The sequence below is a fragment of the Tenrec ecaudatus genome, chromosome 16 (assembly GCF_050624435.1).
Source record: "Tenrec ecaudatus isolate mTenEca1 chromosome 16, mTenEca1.hap1, whole genome shotgun sequence".
NCBI classification, from domain to species: domain Eukaryota; kingdom Metazoa; phylum Chordata; class Mammalia; order Afrosoricida; family Tenrecidae; genus Tenrec; species Tenrec ecaudatus.
Genome location: NC_134545.1, coordinates 1405882 through 1426677, shown reverse-complemented (window position 1 = coordinate 1426677; position 20796 = coordinate 1405882). Strand labels below are relative to the sequence as shown.

Here is a 20796-nt window from a genome sequence, read left to right as displayed (position 1 = left end):
TCTGTGTGCCTTCTGGTCTGCGGCATCCCCCAGCCCTGGTTCTTGAAGAGTCCTAATGAGACTACTGGGATGGCCACGCTCTTCCTCAGGCTCAGCTCCGTTGAGCACCAGGGATGCTTGGTTGCTGCCCTCCGCTGCCCCGAGGCATCACTGCACGCCGCCGTCTCAGCGTTGCTGTCTGTGAGGCTGCCTCAGCTCCTGTTTCAGTAGAGGGCAAGCCTGGGGAGAGCAGGGTTCCGGACACACAGTCACAGGGGTGGATAACTTGGTTTCTCAGGGTGCCTAGAAGATCCAGGGACTGGTGTGCGTGTGCATATGGACAGCTATTGAATCTTGCCAGCCCATTCTAGCCATCATTTGATGGTGCTGTAGATAGATGGTCATCAGGAATAGGAACTCCCTGTATCTGGACCTGGCTTTCCTCTCGTATGTTTTAGCTTGGCCAACCAACTGTAAGATACTTCCAACATAGATCATCATTGGCCACATTCTAAAAGGCTCCTCAAATTAGTGTCAGCTGTAGAAGAAGTCTATTAAAATGTAAGATATGAGGCCAGAGTTGTTTTCATCTTTAAGTGAAAAGGCTAATATATAATCATATTAAATAATACCTTGGAATATTGTGTACATTCTTATATTTTCTCCCTGTGAGAATGATACTGATTCCATTGTTTTCGTTTTTAATTTTGTTTTGTAAATTTGATGAGGCTTACAGATGAGATAATCATTTTGGTTTCAACAAGTTATCAAACCTCCCTACGGCTTGCCCTTTTTCCCCTGCTTCCCCCACCACACTTACTTCCTCTTTGGACAGTCTCTTGTCTGTCACCAACTCTAATACCTGTCTGCTCTAACCTATTGCTTCGCCTTCCCTCTTTCTCCCTGCCATCCCTGGTAGCTATCAAAGTCCATTCCTTTTGGTATAAAAGGCTTTAACTTTTACTCTAACAGTGATGTCATACAATATTTGTCCTTTTGTGATTGATTGACTTCACTTAGCACTCCAAATCCATCCATGTCATGAAGTGCGTCATGGTTGTTAAAATTATATGATATTGCCTAATAGTTCACTGTGGATATGGACCGGAGTTTACTTATCCATTCTCCCACAGGTAGCCATGTAGGTGTTTCCATCTTCTTGCAATCGTGAAGCATGCTGGGATTAGCACGCATGTGCACTTGTCTGTTGATGCTGTGTTTCTTACTTGTTTGAGGCATGTGACAGAGGGATTGGTGGGTCCTGTCGTGCTTGTATCCCCAGTGGTTTGAGGAAGTGCCATCTCACTGGCCGCAACGGCTCGGGTTCACAGTTCACCGGTAGTGTGTGGTGGGCCAGTCTGTGGGCACCCTCTCCATCCAGCATGTGTCGTTTTCTGATTTTAAGCGTGTGCTGTCACTGCTAGGATGAGCTGGTGCCTCATCATTGTTTGGATTTGCATCTTTCAGATGGCTGGTGACTGTCATCATTTCTTAATCGGTTTGTGGACTGCTTGGATGTCATCTTTGGTGAATTGTCCATGTCCGTCTGCCCATTTTTTGGATTGCTCATATTGTTAAGTTTTCTGTAGGTTTTAGAGCATAGTACCTTCTCTACTATGTCATTGCCAGAATTTCTCAGTCTGTGGATGCACATAAGTGTCTTATGTGTAGGCGGTCGCAGCCATCTGTTTTGGCGTGCATGTGCACGCGCCCCCACACTCTGTACTGTTTGCTCGTGTGTTGATGTGTACTTGTCTTTATTTTTTCATTGGTGGTCTTTATAGTTCTAGGGTTGACATTTAGGTCTTCAGTCAATCTTGGGCTCTTTTTTTTTTTAAAATATGGGATGAAGTATGGGCCCTGCTTCATTCTTCTGCAAATGGAAATCCAGTTTTGTCAGCACCATTGGGTGAGGAGACGATCTCGTCCCCTTCCAGTGTGCTTTTGGCTCTTTGTCAAAAATGAACAGTCTCGGGTGGGTGGACTTATTTCTGAGTGACTTATTTCTGGTTGTGTCAGGACCTGAATACAGGACTATGGCGGCTGTTGTCAAAGGCTTTGAGGTCTGGAAATGAGAGGCTGTCCACTCTTTTCCTTTAGTAGAGCTTTGCTGATCCTGAGTGTCTTTCCTTTACATATAAAAGACATGATTATTTTTTCTTTTATTTATGGATTACATTGCTTTTCTAATATTGAACTATCCTTTACATATCTAGGATGAATTCTACTTGGTCTTGGTTTATTATGTTTGGGGGTAAGGGGTGGGTACTTCGCAGGACTCTGTTCACTAAGATTTGTTGAGAAGTTTTGCATCTATATTTGTAGGGGATATTGGTCTTTTCTGATGGTGTTTTTGCTACGTTTTGGTGTCAGTTATGCTTGCTTCATAACTATTGCATGTGGTGCTATATTTTTCTATATTTTAGGATAATTTGAGTTGAATTGGTGTGAGCTCTTCTCTGAAAGCTTGGTAGAATTCCCTGGTAAAGCTATCTGGTCCTGGGCTTTTTGTTGTCTTTTGGGATTTTTTTAATAACCATGTCAATTTCTCTTGTTATGGGTCTGTTCAGGTTTTCTACATCAGTCTGTTAACTTAGGTAGATACCTGTTTCAAGAAATCTATTTCTTTTGGGTTTTCAAATTAGGTGGGGTACAGACCTACATATAGCAGTGTATTATATTTTTAATTCCAGTTCTGTTGTGTGTAATGTCACCCATTTCATTTATTGGTGATATTTGCACCTTTTGTTACATTTGTGAGTAGTTTGTTTTGTTAATCCTTTCGAAAAACCAGTTTAGCTGGTTGATTTCTATTGTTTTCCGATAGAATATTTCTGCTCTCATCTTTATTATTTCTTTTCTTCTGGGGGATGAAGGTTGGTTCTGCCACTCTAGTTGAATTAAACTGTTGACTTTCTTTTTATGATACATGGCTTTATTACTTAAATTGCCTTGTTAGTTACTACTTTAGCTGTGTCTAAAGGTTTGGGTGTGTTGTATTTTCATTTTTACTTGTTTGAAGGAATTTTTTTATTTAATTCCATAGTTATTTAATCACCTGGTAGTTTTTAAGCAGGGTCTTGTTCAGTTTCCATGTACTTTATTATTTCCCTTTGATCTTCCCATTTGATTTCTAATTTCATAGCTTGGTAATCTGAAAAGATGGTTCATAATATCTCAGTATATTTAAATTTGTCAAGGCTTGCTTTGGGGCCTAACATAAGGTCTATTCTGGAGAATGGTCTGTGTGTGCTAGCAGAGAATATATTGTGTGCAATTGCTGGGTAGTGTGTTGTGCATATCTCTAAGAAGTCGATTAATTGCACTGCTGAGTTTGTCTTGTGTCTTTGTTGAGTTTCTTTACAGTTGTTCTATCCTTCCTTGAGCGTGGTATGTCGAAGTCCCCTATGTTATTGTAGTATTGCCTATTTATTGTTCTCTTCAAATTAAAAAAAAAATTAAACATTTTATTAGGGACTCATACAACTCTTATCACAATCCATACATATACATACATCTATTGTGTAAAGCACATCCGTACATTCACTGTGCTCATCATTTTCAAAGCATTTGCTCTCCACTTAAGCCCTTGGCATCAGGTCCTCTGTTTTTTCCCCCTCCCTCAGGAGCCCTTGATAATTTATAAATTATTATTTTGTCATATCTCGCCCTGTCCGACGTCTCCTTTCACCCCCTTTTCTGTTGTCTGTCCCCCAGGGAGGAGGTCACATGTAGAGCCTTGTAATCGGTTCCCTCTTTCCAACCCACTCACCCTCTACCCTCCCAGTATTGCCCCTCACACCCCTGGTCCTAAAGGGATCATCCACCCTGGATTCCCTGTGCCCCCAGCTCCCACCTGCACCAGTGTACATCCTCTGCTCTATCCAGCCCTGCAAGGCAGAATTCGGATCATGATAGTTGGCGGGGAGGAAGCATTTAGGAACTGGAGGAAAGCTGTATTCTTCAGTTCTCTTCAAATAATGTAATTAATATATTTTGTTTAATTGTTCCATTGGTCATTATGCAATGCCTTTCTTTATCTCATGGTGGAATTTAACTTGAAGTTTGTTTGAGTAGATTGATTTGCCACTCCCCCTTTTTTATTAATCATTTTATTAGGGGCTCAGCACAAAACATTACATTCCATACTTCAGTTGTATTACGCACACTTGTATGTATGTTGCCATCCTACCCAAAACATTTTTGAGCCCTTGATATCATTCCTCTTTCCCCTCCCTCCCCACCTTCCACCCTCACAGGCCCACTTTTTAAAATTGCCACTAGCTTGATAGTTTTGTGCATCCTTTGATTTTGAGCCTGTTTTTGTCTGTGTCTATGATGTGTCTCTCGTAGACACCATTGATTGCTCCTGTTATCTTATCCATTTTGTCACTCTTTGTCTCTTGACTGATGCATATAATCAATTTACATTTAGTATTGTTAATAGGTATGAATTTATTACATTTTGCTTTTTGTTGTTGCTTTTGCTGCTGCTGTTGATTCTTTCATGTAATTTTTTGTGCTGAGTTCATTTTGTTTACGGGTTTTCTTATTTTTTTCTTTACCCTTTTACTTGGTCTTTGTGATTTCTCTTTTTTTTTGATAACTTTTTTCCATTTTACTGAAGTTATACCTTGTCGTTATTTTCTTCCTATGTTTATTTAAAAAGTAGTCTGTTCCCTCTTGAAATCCTGTTAACTTCCTTTCTGTTCAAGTGTCTTGAATGGACAGTGTTTACTCTACTGACTTTGTCATGGTCCTCATTGCAGGCCTGTCTCTCTGGCTCCTTATTCTCGGTTGTGTCAGTCTGTCTGGCTTGGAGAGGCACTAGGAATGGGTTGACTTCTGAGCAATAATGTTTGGTTTTCTGCTGCTACTGCCGACTCTCAGACCACGGAACTCCCGTGATATTTTTTGTAAGGTTGGTTGGTTTTTAACAAATTCCTTTAATTTCTCCATATCTGGAAGTGCCCTATTTCTCACATTTGAGGGACAGATTTGCTGGATAGAAAATCCCTGGTTGGCATCTTCTTCCCTGTATAGTTTTTCCGCCTTCTCCCATTGCCCCCTTGTCTGCATCGTTCTTGCTGAAAAATCAGAGCTTAGTCTTACTGCTTCCCCATTGTAGGGGGCTTTTCATGTTGCCAAGATGCCCTCAGGATTCTTGTCTTTTATTTTGGAAAATTTGATTATGATCTTGTGATTTTCTTTGGGGATCTATCCTGTTTGGGTTTTTTTTTTAAGTGTCTTGACTGGTTATTTTATCATCTCTTATGGTCAGAAAACTCTTGAACTTTCTCTGATTTTGTTTCTGTTCTCAAATTTGTTCTTCTTGATAGAGTCCTACAAAATTCTTAGACTTTCTACAGTTTTTTTGGTGTTTTGATTTTTTTTTTTTGGTGTTTTGGACTGTTCTTGTCATTTGGTCTTGAGAGAGATGTCTTCAAGCTTGTTAATTAGGCCTTGCACTGTTTTTCTTTTAAACTATTATTTGTTTATAATATTGTTAGTATTCATCCCCAGGATTTGTATTTGCTGATTTTGTGTGATTTTTCTTTATTTTTTCCTTTCATGAATTTTGTTAGATTGCTCTTGTAGTGTTCTCCTGACTTTTTACAAAGTTTTTTTCTGCATTTTTTTCTCCTTTTCTTCATCCATTGAAAGTTCCTAAGACTCGTTCTTCTGAATCCCTTTCCAGTCGGTCCAATGCCTTATCTTCCACCCTTGCCATCAAGTTGATTCCATAAGCAATCCTATAGGACTGAGTAGGACTGCTCCGGTGGGTTTTCAAGACTGTACATCATGGCATGAGTAGAAAGCCTTGTCTTTCTCCTGTATTAACCTTCACAAGAAGGTCTTTGGCTCTTTAAATTGTTCCATTCTATCCTGTTTCTTTGTATGAAGTTGTAATTTTTGTGTCTAAGGCATGGTACTGCTTTTTATTTGTTTGTTGATGCATTAGTCTGGAGTGTGTGGTGGCTCATGCCCACTTAAGTGTGGCTGGTGGGGGTGGGGGGTAGCTAGGTTGTGTGGTAACAGTTTCCATCAGGTGCATTGAGATATTTTTTTTTCAATAGGCAAATCTACAACAAAATGAGATAACACATTCACACAAACAATCACAACCATAGGCTTACCAAGTTCCCGCTCTAGTAAATTCCATAGGAGTGCATCCATGGGAGTGTGGAGAACTGGAGATTTTCCTGGACACCAAGGGTTCGGGAAGTTCGGGGTGATTCCATCCCTGTTAAGCCCTGTGCTTGGTCACTGATGGGTTATGAAGGCGGAAATTCCAAGCCAGACTGGCAGCCCCAGGGCACTCACAGCCGCCAGCACCACTGAGTGGAGATTTGCTGCAGAATTTGTGCAAGATTTTGTGGCCCGCCTTGTGGCTAACCTCTGTGGTCACCAGGGATGCAGGCCCTTAAGGAGTCTGACCTGACTGCACCTGCTCAAGTGGCTAGAAACAACTCCGGTGGCTCTGGCAACTTGAGGGCACTCACCCCCTCCTCTGACTGAGAGGGTTTTCAGCCTCTGCTGCTTCAAGGGTGCAAAGATGTGTGTCACCGGCTCCCTCCACGCACCAGGGAGCCATGGGGAGCTGCAGGAGGTGCTTCCATCCCCCCACGGCCTCCTGCACTGCAGTCCAGCAGTCTACCCCTTTCACACCACGCTCACCACCCAGGGGATATGGAGCCAGGGGCACAGCTTGGCAGAGTCCAGTTACACATGTGCCCACCAGAAGGCTGTAGTGAGCCAGAATGTTGAGCACTAGACCCTGCCCGTACCATGGACAGAGCTGCTAGCGCGAAGCCAGGCAACAGAAAATGTACTGGTTTGCTTGACTTCTCTGTGTGGATTCCAGCCATTATTTCTGTGTGTCGATTTTGCCGCATTTAACCTTGCTTTCTTTCAGTGCCCGGGGCTCCCGGTTTTTCCTCTGCTTCTCTTTTCTCGTGTCTTGGTTGTTGAGAATCTGTGTAGCATGTCTGTTGAGGCCACCATCTTGCTGGAAGCCCAATACCACCATGTTTGGGGTGTGCTTAACCATGACTTGTCCTCCTCCATCTGAGCTGCATGTCCTGTCTGTTGGGAGCTTGTGAGAGGGAAGGGAATAGAGAAATCCAAGTGGATGTTTCTCCTAGTCTTTTTTATTACTCACAGTGTTTGGCAGTGTCTGTTTCCAAGAAATACCCGTTAGAGTGGTGTAGTGTAAGTTGATCAGATGTCCTGGGGCGGGTGCAGCTGGTACGCACTGCTTGTTGGGCAGGCGGACTGGGCTCTGGGCCCCTTGTCTGCTTCCCAGCAGAGAGGCAGAGTGAATTGTGTCAACTGAATTTCCCTGTGTTATTTGGGCACATATTGGCAGTACTGAGCTAATGAGCCCAGGGAATTGGCCTGCCTATTACCTCGTGGGCCAGTGCGCATACCCACTAGAGAGCAGGACTACACCGATAGCTTGTGTGCACCTGTGCCCATGGTTGTGTGGCAGATGCCACATGGTGGTGCGGCTGTGTGGCAGTGGACAGATGTGAGTGGTCAAGAGCAGGGAGCTGTAGAGCCAGATGTGGGTCAGCTGGGAACGGACCTTCCACTCGGGGGTGGAGGAAAGACAATGGGACCGCCATGTGTAACACCTGCCCGCAGGACACAGACCTGGGAGAGACGGCAGGTGCGTTTGCACCACTGCAGTGAGGCAGGTATCGTTGTCAAGCAGCTCGTGGTCTGGTTCCGAGTGCAGGAGAAAGTGGTGCGCGTGCTCCGTGGAGGTGGTGAGTGTGCAGTGGCGACTGTTGTGAAAATGACCACGATGGGCCAGACGCACAAAGGGAGCACTTCCTGTTAGAAACATGGCGCCAGTGGACTTGCTCAGCGTGGCACAGCCACAGAGCCTCCAATAGAGGCACCAGGGGTCTGGGAGGCAGAGTGACGGGCAATGAAGACAACAAGATGCACGAGACAATTCGAGCGATGATGCTTGAAGTTGTATGCGAAGGTAAAATGCCAAAAAAAAATTAGCTGATTTGGGAAGTTTGATATCAAAACAAATCAGAAAGTCAGGTCAGCATGTTTGCGACTTGTCTTTCTTTGACTACCTCTGCTAATTTTGTATGCTAGGTGACTTCTCAGTGTTTCAGCTCTCAGCATGAATAAATCATTACAGGGTTGAAATGATCTCTGGCCTTTCCACCCTTTTGCAAAGTGCCGTGTTGATGAATTCCTAAGGCATCATCACTTTACAGCAAGTTGCCGTCCCCAGACCTGCCTGGACCCCATCCAGGCCATGGGCAGCAGGAAGGTGAGGGCCCGAAGGCTCCCCTGCAGGGCTCGCTGGGTTCCACCAGGGTCCAGAGAGACATTGGCTAGACCAGGAGTCCTCAAACTATGGCCCGCAGGCCACATGCTGCCTGCCGAGGACATTTATCCTGCCTGCCAGATGTTTTTGCCCCATTTTGTTCTTTTACTTCAAAGTAAGATATGTGCAGTGTGCATAGGAATTTGTTCACAGTTTTTAAAAAAAACTATAGTCCGGCCCTCCAATGGTCTGAGGGACAGTGAACTAGCCCCTTGTTTAAAAAGTTTGAGGACCCTTGGGCTAGATGGTAGCTTCCGCTTCAGTTCATGTAGATGGTGACACTCCCAACAGTGTCCTCTGTGGATATATAGCAAGGCCCTTGCTTGGGCCTCTCTGTGAGTCACCACTGCCATGCGCCTGGGTTTACCCCTCTGCCAGTCTGAAGGGAACAACCTACTCCACTGGATTGTGCGGCTGTCTTGGGGAGAATTTCAGGCCCGGCATTGCGAGGTCAATGCTGCAGGCTTCAGGAGTGCCTGGGGTGTGGCAGCTCCACAGTGGGCTGCCACATACATAGTCGGTAGTTGGGGCTGCCCGCAAGCAGCTCCCCTGGAGAGAGACTGGGTTTTCCACTCCCAGGAGCCGTGACAGTCTCATAGACCCACAGGGACTTGGAGTCAGCACCGACTCTATGGCAGTGAGTTGGGTCCTTTTGGTGCTCTGGCCAAACCTAAGCCACCCAGTTGGTTCTGTCGCATAGTGGATCCTTTATAGGTGTAAATCTGATTGGAAGCTGAACACCGCCTCACTCTCATATGGAGCAGTTGGCGTTTTGAACTGCCAGCCTTGCACGTAGCCCTTAGCTCACTGCACCACTAGGAACCTCACCTGTGCCCTGAAGAGGCCACATAATCACTGAGGCCATCATCATGGTGACCTGCACGGAGTGTTTGCTCGTCCTGGGTCGTCGCTGCTCCCGGGCATCACATGCCCCGATTGACTGATTGCTACCAGGATGTCTGCCGCGCAGCGATAGCCACTTGAAGAGGGAGGGAGCAAAAGGCATTCCAGGGCACCCAGCACGGGCAGCCTCCAGGCAGCGCTCCGAGTGCTGTTGTGGATACAGCGTGCAGCACAGGAGAGCTGACAGGTCTCTGGGAAGTGACCAGGCTCGGGAGGGAGCGGGAAGCCTGCTCTGCTGAGTTGGGAGGGGCAGGACAATAACTGCTGTAGGTTGTACTGGTGTCCCTTCTGACACAGCTGGTCATGCTGTGGGGCTTGGGCGCTAACTAGATCGCTGACCGAGACTTTCAGGCTAATACCCCAAGCTCCACATAGCCGAAGGGGCCTGGGGCCCACAGTGGGGGCTTTTCAGCTTTGAACCCCAGAGACACAAGTCCCCTGAAGCACCTTTTGGGGTGATAAGGGTGGGTGATGAGGCGGCTGGTAGTGGGGTGGTTTGGTCTGTGGAGGAAGCTCGGTGACCTTGTGTCACAGTGAAGACATCCAAACTCCTCTTCCCCCACCATCGACTGCTCACCCCAGCAGGGGCACAGGCGCCTTTTCTAACTGCCCTTGGATCTTCCCCCACTTGTCATGACCTCTGTACAACTGAAGAAAACACTCCTTGACCCTCACTGCCACCATCGTGCCTGAGCCCGCTGTGCTTACCCTCCTCGTCATCTTTAGCCCTAGGCTCACCGTCATTGTGGTGAAGAAACGCGTGAATGCCCGCTTTTTTGCTCAGTCGGGAGGACGGCTCCAAAACCCTCTCCCTGGGACAGTCATTGACGTGGAGGTCACCAGACCCGAGTGGTGAGTTCCCCAGCAGCAGTGTGCCTGCCGCACACCCTCTAGAAGACACCCGGTCTCCAACCAGTGTGCTCTCACTCAGAAACGCACTGCCATCGAATCCTCGCAGTGACCCTATAGGGCAGGCTAGACCTGCCCCTGTGAGTTTCTGAGACAAGTACAAAGCCCTTTCTCCCACAGAGCAGCTGGTGGTTTTGAACTACTGACCTTGTGGTTAGCAGCCCAATTCACAACCACTATGCCACCAGGGCTCCCTGTGTTCTGACATCATCCACAAAGTAGGGTCTAAGGCGGACCAGGATTTCTAAGCAGCTTTTCTTTGAGAAGAGTTAGTTAATGCCTAGAATTAATTGTATCTGCGCAGACTAAGTAAGGAGCACTGGCGTGCCTTGCTGGCGTGCCTCGCTGGCCTCATACTCCGACCTAATGGAAGTAGGCATAGCTCCAGTTCCCAGTGGTTGAGAACCGTGGCTTCCGTGTACCCAGAGTTTGTGTGTGGACTTTGGGCTGATGGGACCGGAAAGCCACCTGTTGCCAGGCCACCCTGAAGGCATAGGGTCCCGTTCAATCTGGAGAGCCAGGGCACGGGGGGATACTGCTGCTGCTCAAAACCCCTTGGGGGGCGGGGGGATGGCGGGTAAAAAGGGTCTGTAGCAAAGGATCACCCAGCTCAGGACCGTCAGTAGGGAGGGTACTTCCTGTTGTTGCCCGTGAAAGAAACTGACGCAAACCCACCACCACTCAGCTGACTGCAGCTTAGAGCGTCCTAGGCAGAAGGGCCTCATTTTCCTCCCAGAGGACAGCTGGTGCGTTCACCCTGTCAGCTGTGTGGTCAGCCACCACTAAACCACCAGGTCTCTTCAGGGTCTGTGTGGCTCCGCTGCGGAGGTCATGGGTATATGCTGTCCACGGACCCTTCCTGCACTTGTGGGCTGGGCACCCTGCTCTGCGACAGGCAGGTGCTTGGTCCCCTTTCTGCCGTTCCTCAGGTAGATGTCAGTTTTGACATGGGTTCTGGAGGATCTAACTTAAGGGGAGGAATTGGCACAGGAAGATGTAGCGGTCCACCTCTCCTTGGTAAAGCTCCGCAACTGTATCTGTGGGAGGACATGCTGCGGAGAGGAGGAGGAGGAGTTACAGGCTCCGACTTTGTGGAAGGCCCCTTCCACCCGAGAAGGGCTGGGCGCAGGGCCGGCCCACTGGAGAGCTTTGCGTGGTCTCGATGTTGGTGCTCAGCCCACACCCCCCTCCCTGCCATCTGTGGTTTGTAATCCAGGTACGACTTCTTCATCGTGAGCCAAGCTGTGAGGAGCGGCAGCGTCTCGCCCACACACTACAACGTCATCTATGACAACAGTGGCCTCAAGCCGGACCACATCCAGCGGCTGACCTACAAGCTGTGCCATGTGTACTACAACTGGCCGGTGAGTCCCGAGACGCCTGCCACCCCACCACAGGGGCCTTGGTTCCAGGTCCTTGGTTGGTGAGATGGGTGGCCCAGAGGCCGTCAGGAGTAATAGGGCTTGTGTTTTTCTTTCCCTGAAGGGTGTCATCCGCGTGCCTGCTCCCTGCCAGTATGCCCACAAGCTGGCTTTCCTTGTGGGCCAGAGTATCCACAGAGAGCCCAACCTGTCCCTCTCAAACCGCCTCTACTACCTCTAACGGCGAGGACAGCACTCTGCAGCCGGGTTTGTTGGGTGTGTTTCTTTTTGAAAATGGCAGCTGTGGGATGTTCTTCTCTAGATGAGTGTTGGGGAGGGAGTGGGGAAGCCTGGTGCTGGCGTCCAATGTTACTGTGAACCGATGTCCTTGTTTCATAGGGAAAAAGTAAGATTGTGGATTTCATCTTGTTTAAGTGTGCAATGAGGGTATTTTATTTGCTTATTTCTGTGTTGGATAAAATGTGGCGGGTAAGGTTCTTTGTATTTGAAGAGGGCACTGGGAAGTCCTGTTGAGAGCTTTCTGGAGGGAGCAGGTTCTGCTGCAGGGCAGTCCTGTGTACTTTGCTAAGTTTTGAATACTTATTTTGAGTTTAAATGAGAGGAAAATGGAATTAATAGTGGGACCTCCCACACTCAGAGGTGGGGTGTGACCTGAGGCCTCGGGCAGTGAGGGTGAAGTGGCCCTGCAAGGTGCAGGGCAGCGGTCAGGTTCTTGGGGGTGGGGGTCTGTTTGCTTCTTGTTTCTTTGTTGTGGATAGATGGTAGAGGAGTTTAAAAAGGGTAGTTGAAGTTTTAAATTTCTGCCAAAGATCCATTGTAATTTTCTGTAATAGCGATAAGTAGCCATATCTGTGTGTGTGCCTTGCTGTTTTGTTTATGTGTATAGGACAACATACGATTCATTCCAAAATAAAACTGAAGCCATTGTCACCATCTGTGGTCAGTGTGTTGTTTGTGCTCCAAAGGCTGTGATCCCATTAATAAAAAGTATGTTTCATGTCAGTAAAGTTAAAGCAATATCACCACCCACGATACGTAATACTGAGCGCAGGCTTCCTTCTGATGCTCACAGGAAATGCAGGCAGAGCCAGGCTTGTGTGTCAGGAGGATGTCTCAGAGTGATGCTTGTGAGTGGCTGCGGCTGCTGCCCCCGCCCTGTGGGAAAGTCACTGCAGACATCTCTGTTGGGTTTCACCCTCATGACCGATGATGAAGAAACGTTCTGTGAGGGTCTTGGAACTCGGAGCAGCTGTTAGCGTTGCTTGGTGGATATCAGCTGTTTCACCACCCTAAAGAGCTCTGGCGGCCAAACATTTGACTGCTTACTGCTAGGCTGAGATGAGGTTGCCTGCTCCCTGCAACTGTACAGCCTCAGAACCCGCTGCATGGGGTGGCTGGGTGTCAGAAGGGACCGGGACTGGGTGGTGCTGGGTTTGAGTGGTCACTCACCTCTGATTTCTGAGAACCAGGTGAAATCACACAGAACTCGTCCAGGAGGGAGGGGCATCTGTGCCTTTGTGCCCCATGCCCAGCCCACAGTGGCCTGAGGAATCGGAGCTTCTAGGGGAGGGGCCAGGTAAGCAGAGTGTCAACAGTGACCTGGTGACTCAGGAGGTATACAGGGTCTAGCCAGGACAGGATGGTGGGCTGTCCCATTTGGTTTTGATCAGATGGGCCTCCCGGGCTGATCTAGATGGGTACCGGCATCCTGACCTTGCCCTGTGGGGCACCAGCATCCAGTCTGTCCCTGTCTGCACCTCCTGGAGGCCCCAGGGGAGCCGTGCCTCACCACAGGGCTGACCCATTGCTGGTACTGGAATCCAGGTAAGGGGCAGGCAGCACCACGTCAGATAGAAACTGGCACTGGGTGAGGGCCATGTGAGGGTTTGCTGGTGCTGTGTGGTCACTGTCAGAACGTGGCCTCACTCTGTTTTGCTTAGCCTCTTCATGGTGCCCAGAGAGTCGGCATCTAGGCAAGCTTGCCTGGGGCCTCACCCACCTAAAGCCTGGCCCTCCCTCACAGCAGAAGCCAAGCGGGATAGCCCTGGTCAGGCTGAGCACTCCCACCTGCCTGTTCTCTCCCAGGGCAGCTCTGCCCCCAGCATGGCTACTTGGATGGGATCTGTATCTGTGGGGAGTCTTCCCTCCAGAGTGCCAGTGACCTCTCAGTACCATCCAGAGTTTGGGAAAGAACACTATCCTGTAAGAGTCGTGTTGCAGCGGGGTGGGCAGAGAACACTGGGGTCCCTGTGTGCTGAGTGAGCAACCCAAGGGGGACGGTTCAAGCACCCCATTGGTTCTGTGGAAAAAGGCCTGCCGAACCGCATCCCTGGAGATGGCAGTCCCCAGACATGGCACTGCCAGGAGATGGGGTAAGTGAAGCGGCTGCTAGCGAAGGACAGGTAATCTACCCTCAGGGATACCCTGCCAAGTACTGCTTCAGGATCATCTGCCTGCCCCTCCCCTGCTATGGTCCTGGCAGCATCTCCTAAAGTGGAGAGGGTTTTAAAGAATGGGGGCGGGGGTGGCACCACAGTGCAGGTGTTGTTTCAGGTCTCCAGGCATCAGGCACCCTCACCAGGTGCTGGGCATTGCCTGTAATTACAAAAGGACCCTGGACGGCCCCTGGGGGGGGGGGTGAGGCGGGAAGTGGCTGGATTCCCTCCTGCTGTTCTCTCCTCACAGGAAGCAGCTGCAGAAGCCACACCAACACGAAGCCCCGGTCTGCCTGTCATTTGGTAGAACTGCTTTGTATGGTTTGTCTCCCTGCTAGGCTCCACAGAGGGCGCGTGTGGGGAGAGAGAACCTGCAGTTAGGGAGTCACTTCTGAGCCCTGCGCCCCGACCTGCACCTGAGTACAACTGTCCTCCACACGGTCCTCAGGGGCCAGCTCTTCTGAGGCGCATCGAGTGTGACCATGAACCTGCAGCCCTCAGATGGTTAGGTGGCCCTGGAACCCACTGACACCACCCTGGGACTGTGACTGTTTACAGGAATCCCTCACAGCCCCCCCTCCCCCCAGTCAGTTAGGTGCTACAAATCTCTCCTGGCTGGTTTCACTCTATTTAAGGTGTCATTTGGTAAACGGGAGTTCTCAACCTTTGTTTTGTAAATGTATCCGTTCTATTAAGTATTGCTTTGTGAGTCTCATTTTGCTGCACCCCAAGGCCAGAGAGCGGATTCCTTATATTTTCCATGGAAGCTTACAGTTAGGCTAAACCTGGAAAATCTTGATTCAACAACTTTTTTGTATATAGTTTGAAATAGGGATACAATTTGTTTCTCCCACATTGCTGGTAACTTTTCAGTGAAGTCTCTCTCTCAGTCATCCATCGTGTGATCTTAAATCACATAGCTGAATGCGTCCCCCCACCCCTCCCCTCCGCTCCCCGATACTAGGTAGGGCAAGTTTCCCCCTTTGGTTTTATATAGATTTTGGACTCCCTTTGTGGTTAAACTGCATTGAAGTTAGAGATATTTGGGGAGAAAGGGTATGTTTGTGATTCTAGATCTCTCCATCTTTTGAATGGGTTTTTTTTTTTAAGTCTTTCATCAGTTTTATTCATGGGAACTTCAGGGTTTTTGAAAGACTGTCATTTCTGTTGAAGTGGATGGGAGTGGACTTGATTGTCCATGCTTTTCCTCTGGACCCTTCGGTTTGAGGACTTTCTAGGCACAGAAGAGCAGGCAAGTTCCAGTGTCTCTCCTCCCTTTCTCATGAAGAGCATTTTCCATGGATCACTGAAGAAGAGAGACAACAGTGAGCAGTCTCACTTTGTGTCCATTTTTCATGTGAGTGCTTCTAACTTTCTCCCCTTGTAAGACCAGTGTCATTAGGGAATTTTTGTAAATACCCTTTGTCAGGTTAACTGTTACTCTAAGCCCCTCCCCCCACCCCCAGTCCAAATCTGTTTTTATAGTTAGCAGTTTTAGAGGAATTTTCTCATGCCCCCCCGCCCCCCCCTCCCCCCTGCCGCAGCCCCGTGCTTTCCAGCTCACTGACAGAGCTGTTGGGAGCTTGCTTGCCCTGCTGTCCTCTCACAGAGCTGCACTTTCTCAGTGCTTTCTGCTCATGTGCACCTACCCTTTACCGTCTCTTTCTCTTCGCTGAAGGGACTTCCTTGGTGTCACGTCTCATGCAGATGTGTAACATTGCCCAGAAGCGGCACTGCCCCTGCACCCTGCCTGCATTGCCGTTCAGTGTGATTTCTCCTTGACACGGTTTTTGCGAAAGGTGTTTTTGCAGTTTCCAAGTTAATCATTTTTGAAGAGACAACAGTGGAAGTTTGGACCTTAATTTACAAATAAGGTGCAGCTGGAGGGCCAGCAAAAGAGAAGATGACCGTCACGGAGATGGATGGCCACAAGGGCTGCTACAGGACAGCGGTGAGGATGGCGCAGGGCTGGGAGGCGTTCACTCTCTTTAATAGGGTCTCTGGGATTGGTAATCAACTCAAAAGCACACCACCTAATGGTAACTAACCAATAAGAAAGTTGTTCACCATACTGTCAGGAACCAAATCAAAACCTTAGATTTTTCTTTTAATGGTACCCAGTATTGTTTTTGAGAAGTATTCTTGAGCCCAGCTTAGCTAGCACCCTAGCTTTTACTAGGCATACCATGCAGTTACTCAGACTCATGTCCTTGTATTGTAGACAGAAGGGGTCACTTTTCTGGTCTCATTTCTGGACTTTAGTCGATTTGAGCAGTGTTGGGAGAAAATTGTTCACCTGTTGCTGCACATCTTGGCTTTTATCACCACAAGTGCCTCATCTGGGAGGCTTGGACGGTGAAAATTCCCTGAGTGGTGAGAGGAGTTCCTGCCCTCTGCCCATGGAGCCTATAGGCTGGCCTTGCTCACGCTGCCCTGAGGACCCTGTGCCAGTAGTCTGCCTGCAGCCACTGCTGTCAGTAGACCTGTGTCTTCTAAGTGCCAGGACCCATGAAACACCTGGCCAGCTGCGAGTCAGCGAAGACACACTTGGTCTGTTTGTTGTCAGGTGCCATCGACTCTGACCCATAATGGTCCCCCTGTGCACAACAGTGCACGATACACCCAGTCCTGTGCCAACCTCAGGCCTGAGCCCAGGGATGGCATCACTGTTTCATTCTTTTCAGAGTCGGTATGACAGCGCTGGTGGAGTTGAGAGATGATGTCCTAGTGATACATCTCGTGTCCAGCACAAAGTGGGTGGGGGGAGGGGGTCAGTATGAGATCAGGTTGTGGGTGTGTCTGCCGGGGAATGCTCCCTGTGCTGTGGAATCAACCAGCACATAAGAGGTGGGGAGGCATTGAGTCGGATGGCAAATATTCTGAGTTTTGTACTGAACAGTTTGCATTATGTGAGCCTAGCAATTAGGTTCATCCTTGGAGATATAAAATTGCCATCATACTGTGACTGGAGAGTTTGTTCACTTGTCTGGTACAGGTGTGGGAAATGATCGATTTAAAGGAAAAATACCACCTAGATCAGGAAATCAATACAGATAAGAGGTAAATAGAAATAAACGTGAGTAAAACTGAAAAAGATTTTAGACTCTCTCAGGAACCCAAGTGTATTAAAATGGTTTTGCCCTTTATCTGTCTGCATTATTTGAATTCCAGGAAAAAGATGTATTCACACGTGTTTCTTGTGCCAGCAATGTGAGGCCCCACATTCCCTGCCCCTGAGGGGGCGACATCAACAGCAAGACTGTGTCAGCGTTCCCATCACAAGTTCCACAACAGGTCAGCATCATCTGTTGTTGTAATCGTATCTTTCCTGAAACAGCGTAGTTTTTCTTGCATGTATGGGCTGGGAGAGAGAGCAAACGAGCGTGGCATTGTACAAAATGACGATTTTTATTGCTATAAAATAGTGACACTGTACACATACACACGCCCACAAAGTATGTGAATCGTTTTCTTTTAATAAATCTAACACATACTGTTATATTACAATTTACAATATGGGGAAAGCTTGGATCACTCGTTTATAAACCTTCCATAAATTACAAAAGAAAGGCAGTCTGAAAATATGTATAAAGAGTAAAAACAATTTACAAGTGGACAAGAATTACAAAATATAAACCACCAAAGGACAATCTGCCAGCAACTCTGTCCTTCTTTTGTTCAAATGCCGATGAGAGGAGGGTTGGATGGAATTACCTTGAACCAGACTCTTTGTGGTGTGGTATATGGGCTGTGTGTGGTGTAGCACGTGTGCGTGCGTGCGTGCTGGCCCTCGCTGACTCTCTGCATGGCATTGTGACAGAGTGAACATTAGGGAAATCTACATGCCACAGAATGTAACGCTGAGCGCAGTGGGGGCTGTCAGCGCCCGGCAGGGGCAAAATACTGGTATTCTACCCCTCCTCCGAACGGCTGAGTGAGTAAACACTGTGTGCGCACGCACGCGTCCATGTCCGTGTGTGTGTGTCTGTCTGTCTGTCTGTCTGTGTCCTGGCTGGCTCTGTAAAGACTCATACTGGTGTCTGTAAATTGTGTAGCCTGTGCAGCTTGATTGCAAACCACTGTGTCAGTGAGGGTGGAGACCACTGAGCGCACACCACATACACGTAGACACGGAATTGTTTATTCAACAGTACAAATCATTGTGCATTTTATAAGGCAGGACATCAAGGCGGATTAAACTTGGAATTGCAAGACCAGAGTTAACTGAGAGTTATGCACTAGGAGGCCAGCATTTTGGAGGAGGGAGAAGGTGGGAAACCATTCCTTGCAGGGTGGATGACCAATGCACACAGACGGGCGACAGGGAGGGAGCTACACAGAGCCATCCACCCCGCCCGCCTCCCGCCCCAGGCTCCTCCTGGCTCTTGCAGTTGGTTTAAAGCGGATGGTAGGTGTGCAAAGTGCTATCTCTACTGGTGGCGGGGAGAAGATGGTTTTTAGGAAGGACTTGAGTCATGAAAGCCCTAGTTTGGAATTAAAGAAAATCACATCGATTGGGGAGTCGTCCAGAGGAGAGCCCACGGTCATTTCACCGCACCAAGCCTTTTCAGCAGTTTCTTGCCTTTGGAAAGCAGCCCCTTTTTCTTTTTCGAGGACATTTCCCTGCCTCTCCCGGGACTACCAGAACCCATAGATGACGTAGGTGACCCCGAATGGAGATGGGCTGTGGGGGATGGAGCGCTCCTTGCTGTCCCTGACCCCTCAGGAGGAACCTAGTGGTACAGTGGTACAGTTTACTGAGCGCCTGTGCCCGTGTCCCCAACACCAATCCCCCTTGGCCACAGCGCCCGGCCCAACTCCCACCCAGGGAAAGGGTTTTTTTTTAGGGGGGGGTCATTTCTTCTTTCAATGAGTCTAGTATGCCACAGAAGCGAATCCCCTTGTCACAGAGAGCCAGGAGGGCAGGCTTCAGCCAGAGACAGTGGATGTTTCAGGGGTGGGGGAGGCCCTGCTATGGCAGAACCACACTCAGCAGTAATTTGCTTTGTCAATTAAGACCAGAATCCAAAAGAGGAGCATAGAGCAAATTGGGTTGAGAGTAATCTTATCTGAAAATTACTCAGTTATATAAAATCCTAATATTGTTTAATGCATTCCTGGATTAGTTATAGAAAAATATTGGAGATGGCACACTGGTTGAAAGAAAAAAAAAACTATAAAATGAACCTTAATTTGCCATCAAAGCAAGCTGAAAGACCCTCCCTCAAATCCGTGATGTCCAAGTACGTCTTTCAGCCCATTGCCAAGTTTGCTTCCTGTATTCTTACCTCTGGGTCAGTGACCTTGAGCCTACCCTACCGTCCTCGCAGACAGAGCCTCCCCCCCGCCCCCACGCACCCACTCACTGAAGTGTGCCCACCTTCCGCAAGCAAAGAGCGAAACCCAGAGCTTCCAGCTTGCTTGGATGTAAAATCAAGGTCTAGGTCTCATGGAAAACACCTTGTCAAGCATCCCAAAGCACACCTGAAGATACCAGCTGCTCCGTCTAATGCCATCGTGCAGCTGCACGTCTCGTGAAACTGGGTATTGCATTGGCACACCAGCACAGCGGTCTTCACCAAACGTGTGTGCGTGCATGTCTGTGGGAGGAGCATAAGCTCGTGTGTGAAGTGAGGGGTGGGGGAGCACGTAAACTGAGTGCCGGTAGGTCACCTTTTACTCACTATTCATCTGCGTGACCTTACAGGTTGTGCTTTTAGCCCCATAAGATGAAAAGTGCCTACAGTAAACAAAGTTGTTAGGTTGTGCTTTTTCCGAGAGTGGCTAGCAATGCAATATGCAGCTGTAGTTAATGTTAACACTGCTCTGTGTAAACAAACAGTTTGCTTGTTAAGAAATATGTTCCCAATGTTGGCCTTTCATAATATTCATAATACAAGTAGGAAATGATTAGTCAAGACGATTAGTTTCACTACACATTCAGTTGCTTTACAACTGAGACCAAGAGAAAGCCTAATACTTTAGGTCCAATGGTGTTTGCTTTTGTTTTGAGACATATTTCTTTGTTGCTGTTTTTAAAGCCCACAGTGAAGCCTTAAGTCTACGCATTAGTCCTTGTAAGGGAGCCTAGGTTGGTATCTTTATAGGTATCTTCAGTTGCTCACTTACGTGAAGGCTACATTGCCTGATTAAGGTGTGAAATGAACACTCTTCTTCTGTTTCCAAGCAGATGAGCAAAGAAATAAAAATATATAGATATAAAAATGTGGTAGAGAAAAACTTGCCGTGATGAGATAAAATAAAAATGAGACACTACACGTGAATGTAGTCTAAAATCTCAATATGCTTGAGTGGTCCTCTGACCCTAATGGGGCTGGAGCCATCGCTGCCCCAGAGAACAGCCATCCCCCGCACTCGTGAGTGACACAAAGGGAGGACAGCACAGGGTCATGTTTGTGAGGTTGGGAATGGGGGGGCCTCCAGGTCAGCCCACAGGATAGGAATCACTGACGCAAAAGTCCGTGACGGGAGGTGGCAGGGTGCAAAGGGACATGGACAGGGCTGGGCGCATCTGCTTACCCTTTTTGCCTTGGACCGCATCTGTGTGTCCTGTGAGTAGTGGGATGGTGCGTCAGAAAGGTACACTTCTACGTCATCAGGCACTTCTTCCAGGAAGTTTGATGGGACAAGGCCTTTGTGCCCATTAAGCTCCCCCTAAAAACACAGGGAGGGAGGAGGCAGAACTCTTTATTTTCCTAGATATGCTTGTCTTCCATTAACTGAGGGCCCCAGAGTTGCCCAGACTCTTGGCGATCGTGGGAGTCACAGTACAACCCCATGAGCAGGAGTTCAGGTAGGTGATGCCTAAGAC

At 48.2% G+C, this 20796-nt stretch overlaps 2 protein-coding genes across 8 annotated transcripts in view; one reads left to right on the top strand and one right to left on the bottom strand.

The window, feature by feature from the left end:
- The window catches only part of PIWIL1 (piwi like RNA-mediated gene silencing 1), a 47019-nt gene extending 35270 nt beyond the window's left edge, over nt 1–11749 (top strand). The window contains exons 18-20 of the mRNA XM_075534424.1: nt 9965–10090; nt 11364–11511; nt 11633–11749. Coding sequence (XP_075390539.1) covers nt 9965–10090; nt 11364–11511; nt 11633–11749 — 391 coding nt within the window. The remainder of the gene's footprint in view (nt 1–9964; nt 10091–11363; nt 11512–11632) is intronic.
- Nucleotides 11750–17424: 5675 nt separating this feature from the next.
- The window catches only part of RIMBP2 (RIMS binding protein 2), a 103710-nt gene continuing 100338 nt past the window's right edge, over nt 17425–20796 (bottom strand). For 3 of the 7 annotated variants that reach the window (XM_075533786.1, XM_075533790.1, XM_075533787.1), the window contains 2 exons: nt 20505–20639; nt 17425–18697 (listed from right to left, as the gene is read on the bottom strand). In XM_075533786.1, the coding sequence (XP_075389901.1) occupies nt 18509–18697; nt 20505–20639 (324 nt within the window). In that variant the 3' untranslated portion in view covers nt 17425–18508. Of the gene's footprint in view, nt 20141–20504; nt 20640–20796 lie in introns of all 7 variants that reach the window. The other 4 variants (XM_075533789.1, XM_075533792.1, XM_075533788.1 and 1 more) reach the window with 2 other exon arrangements.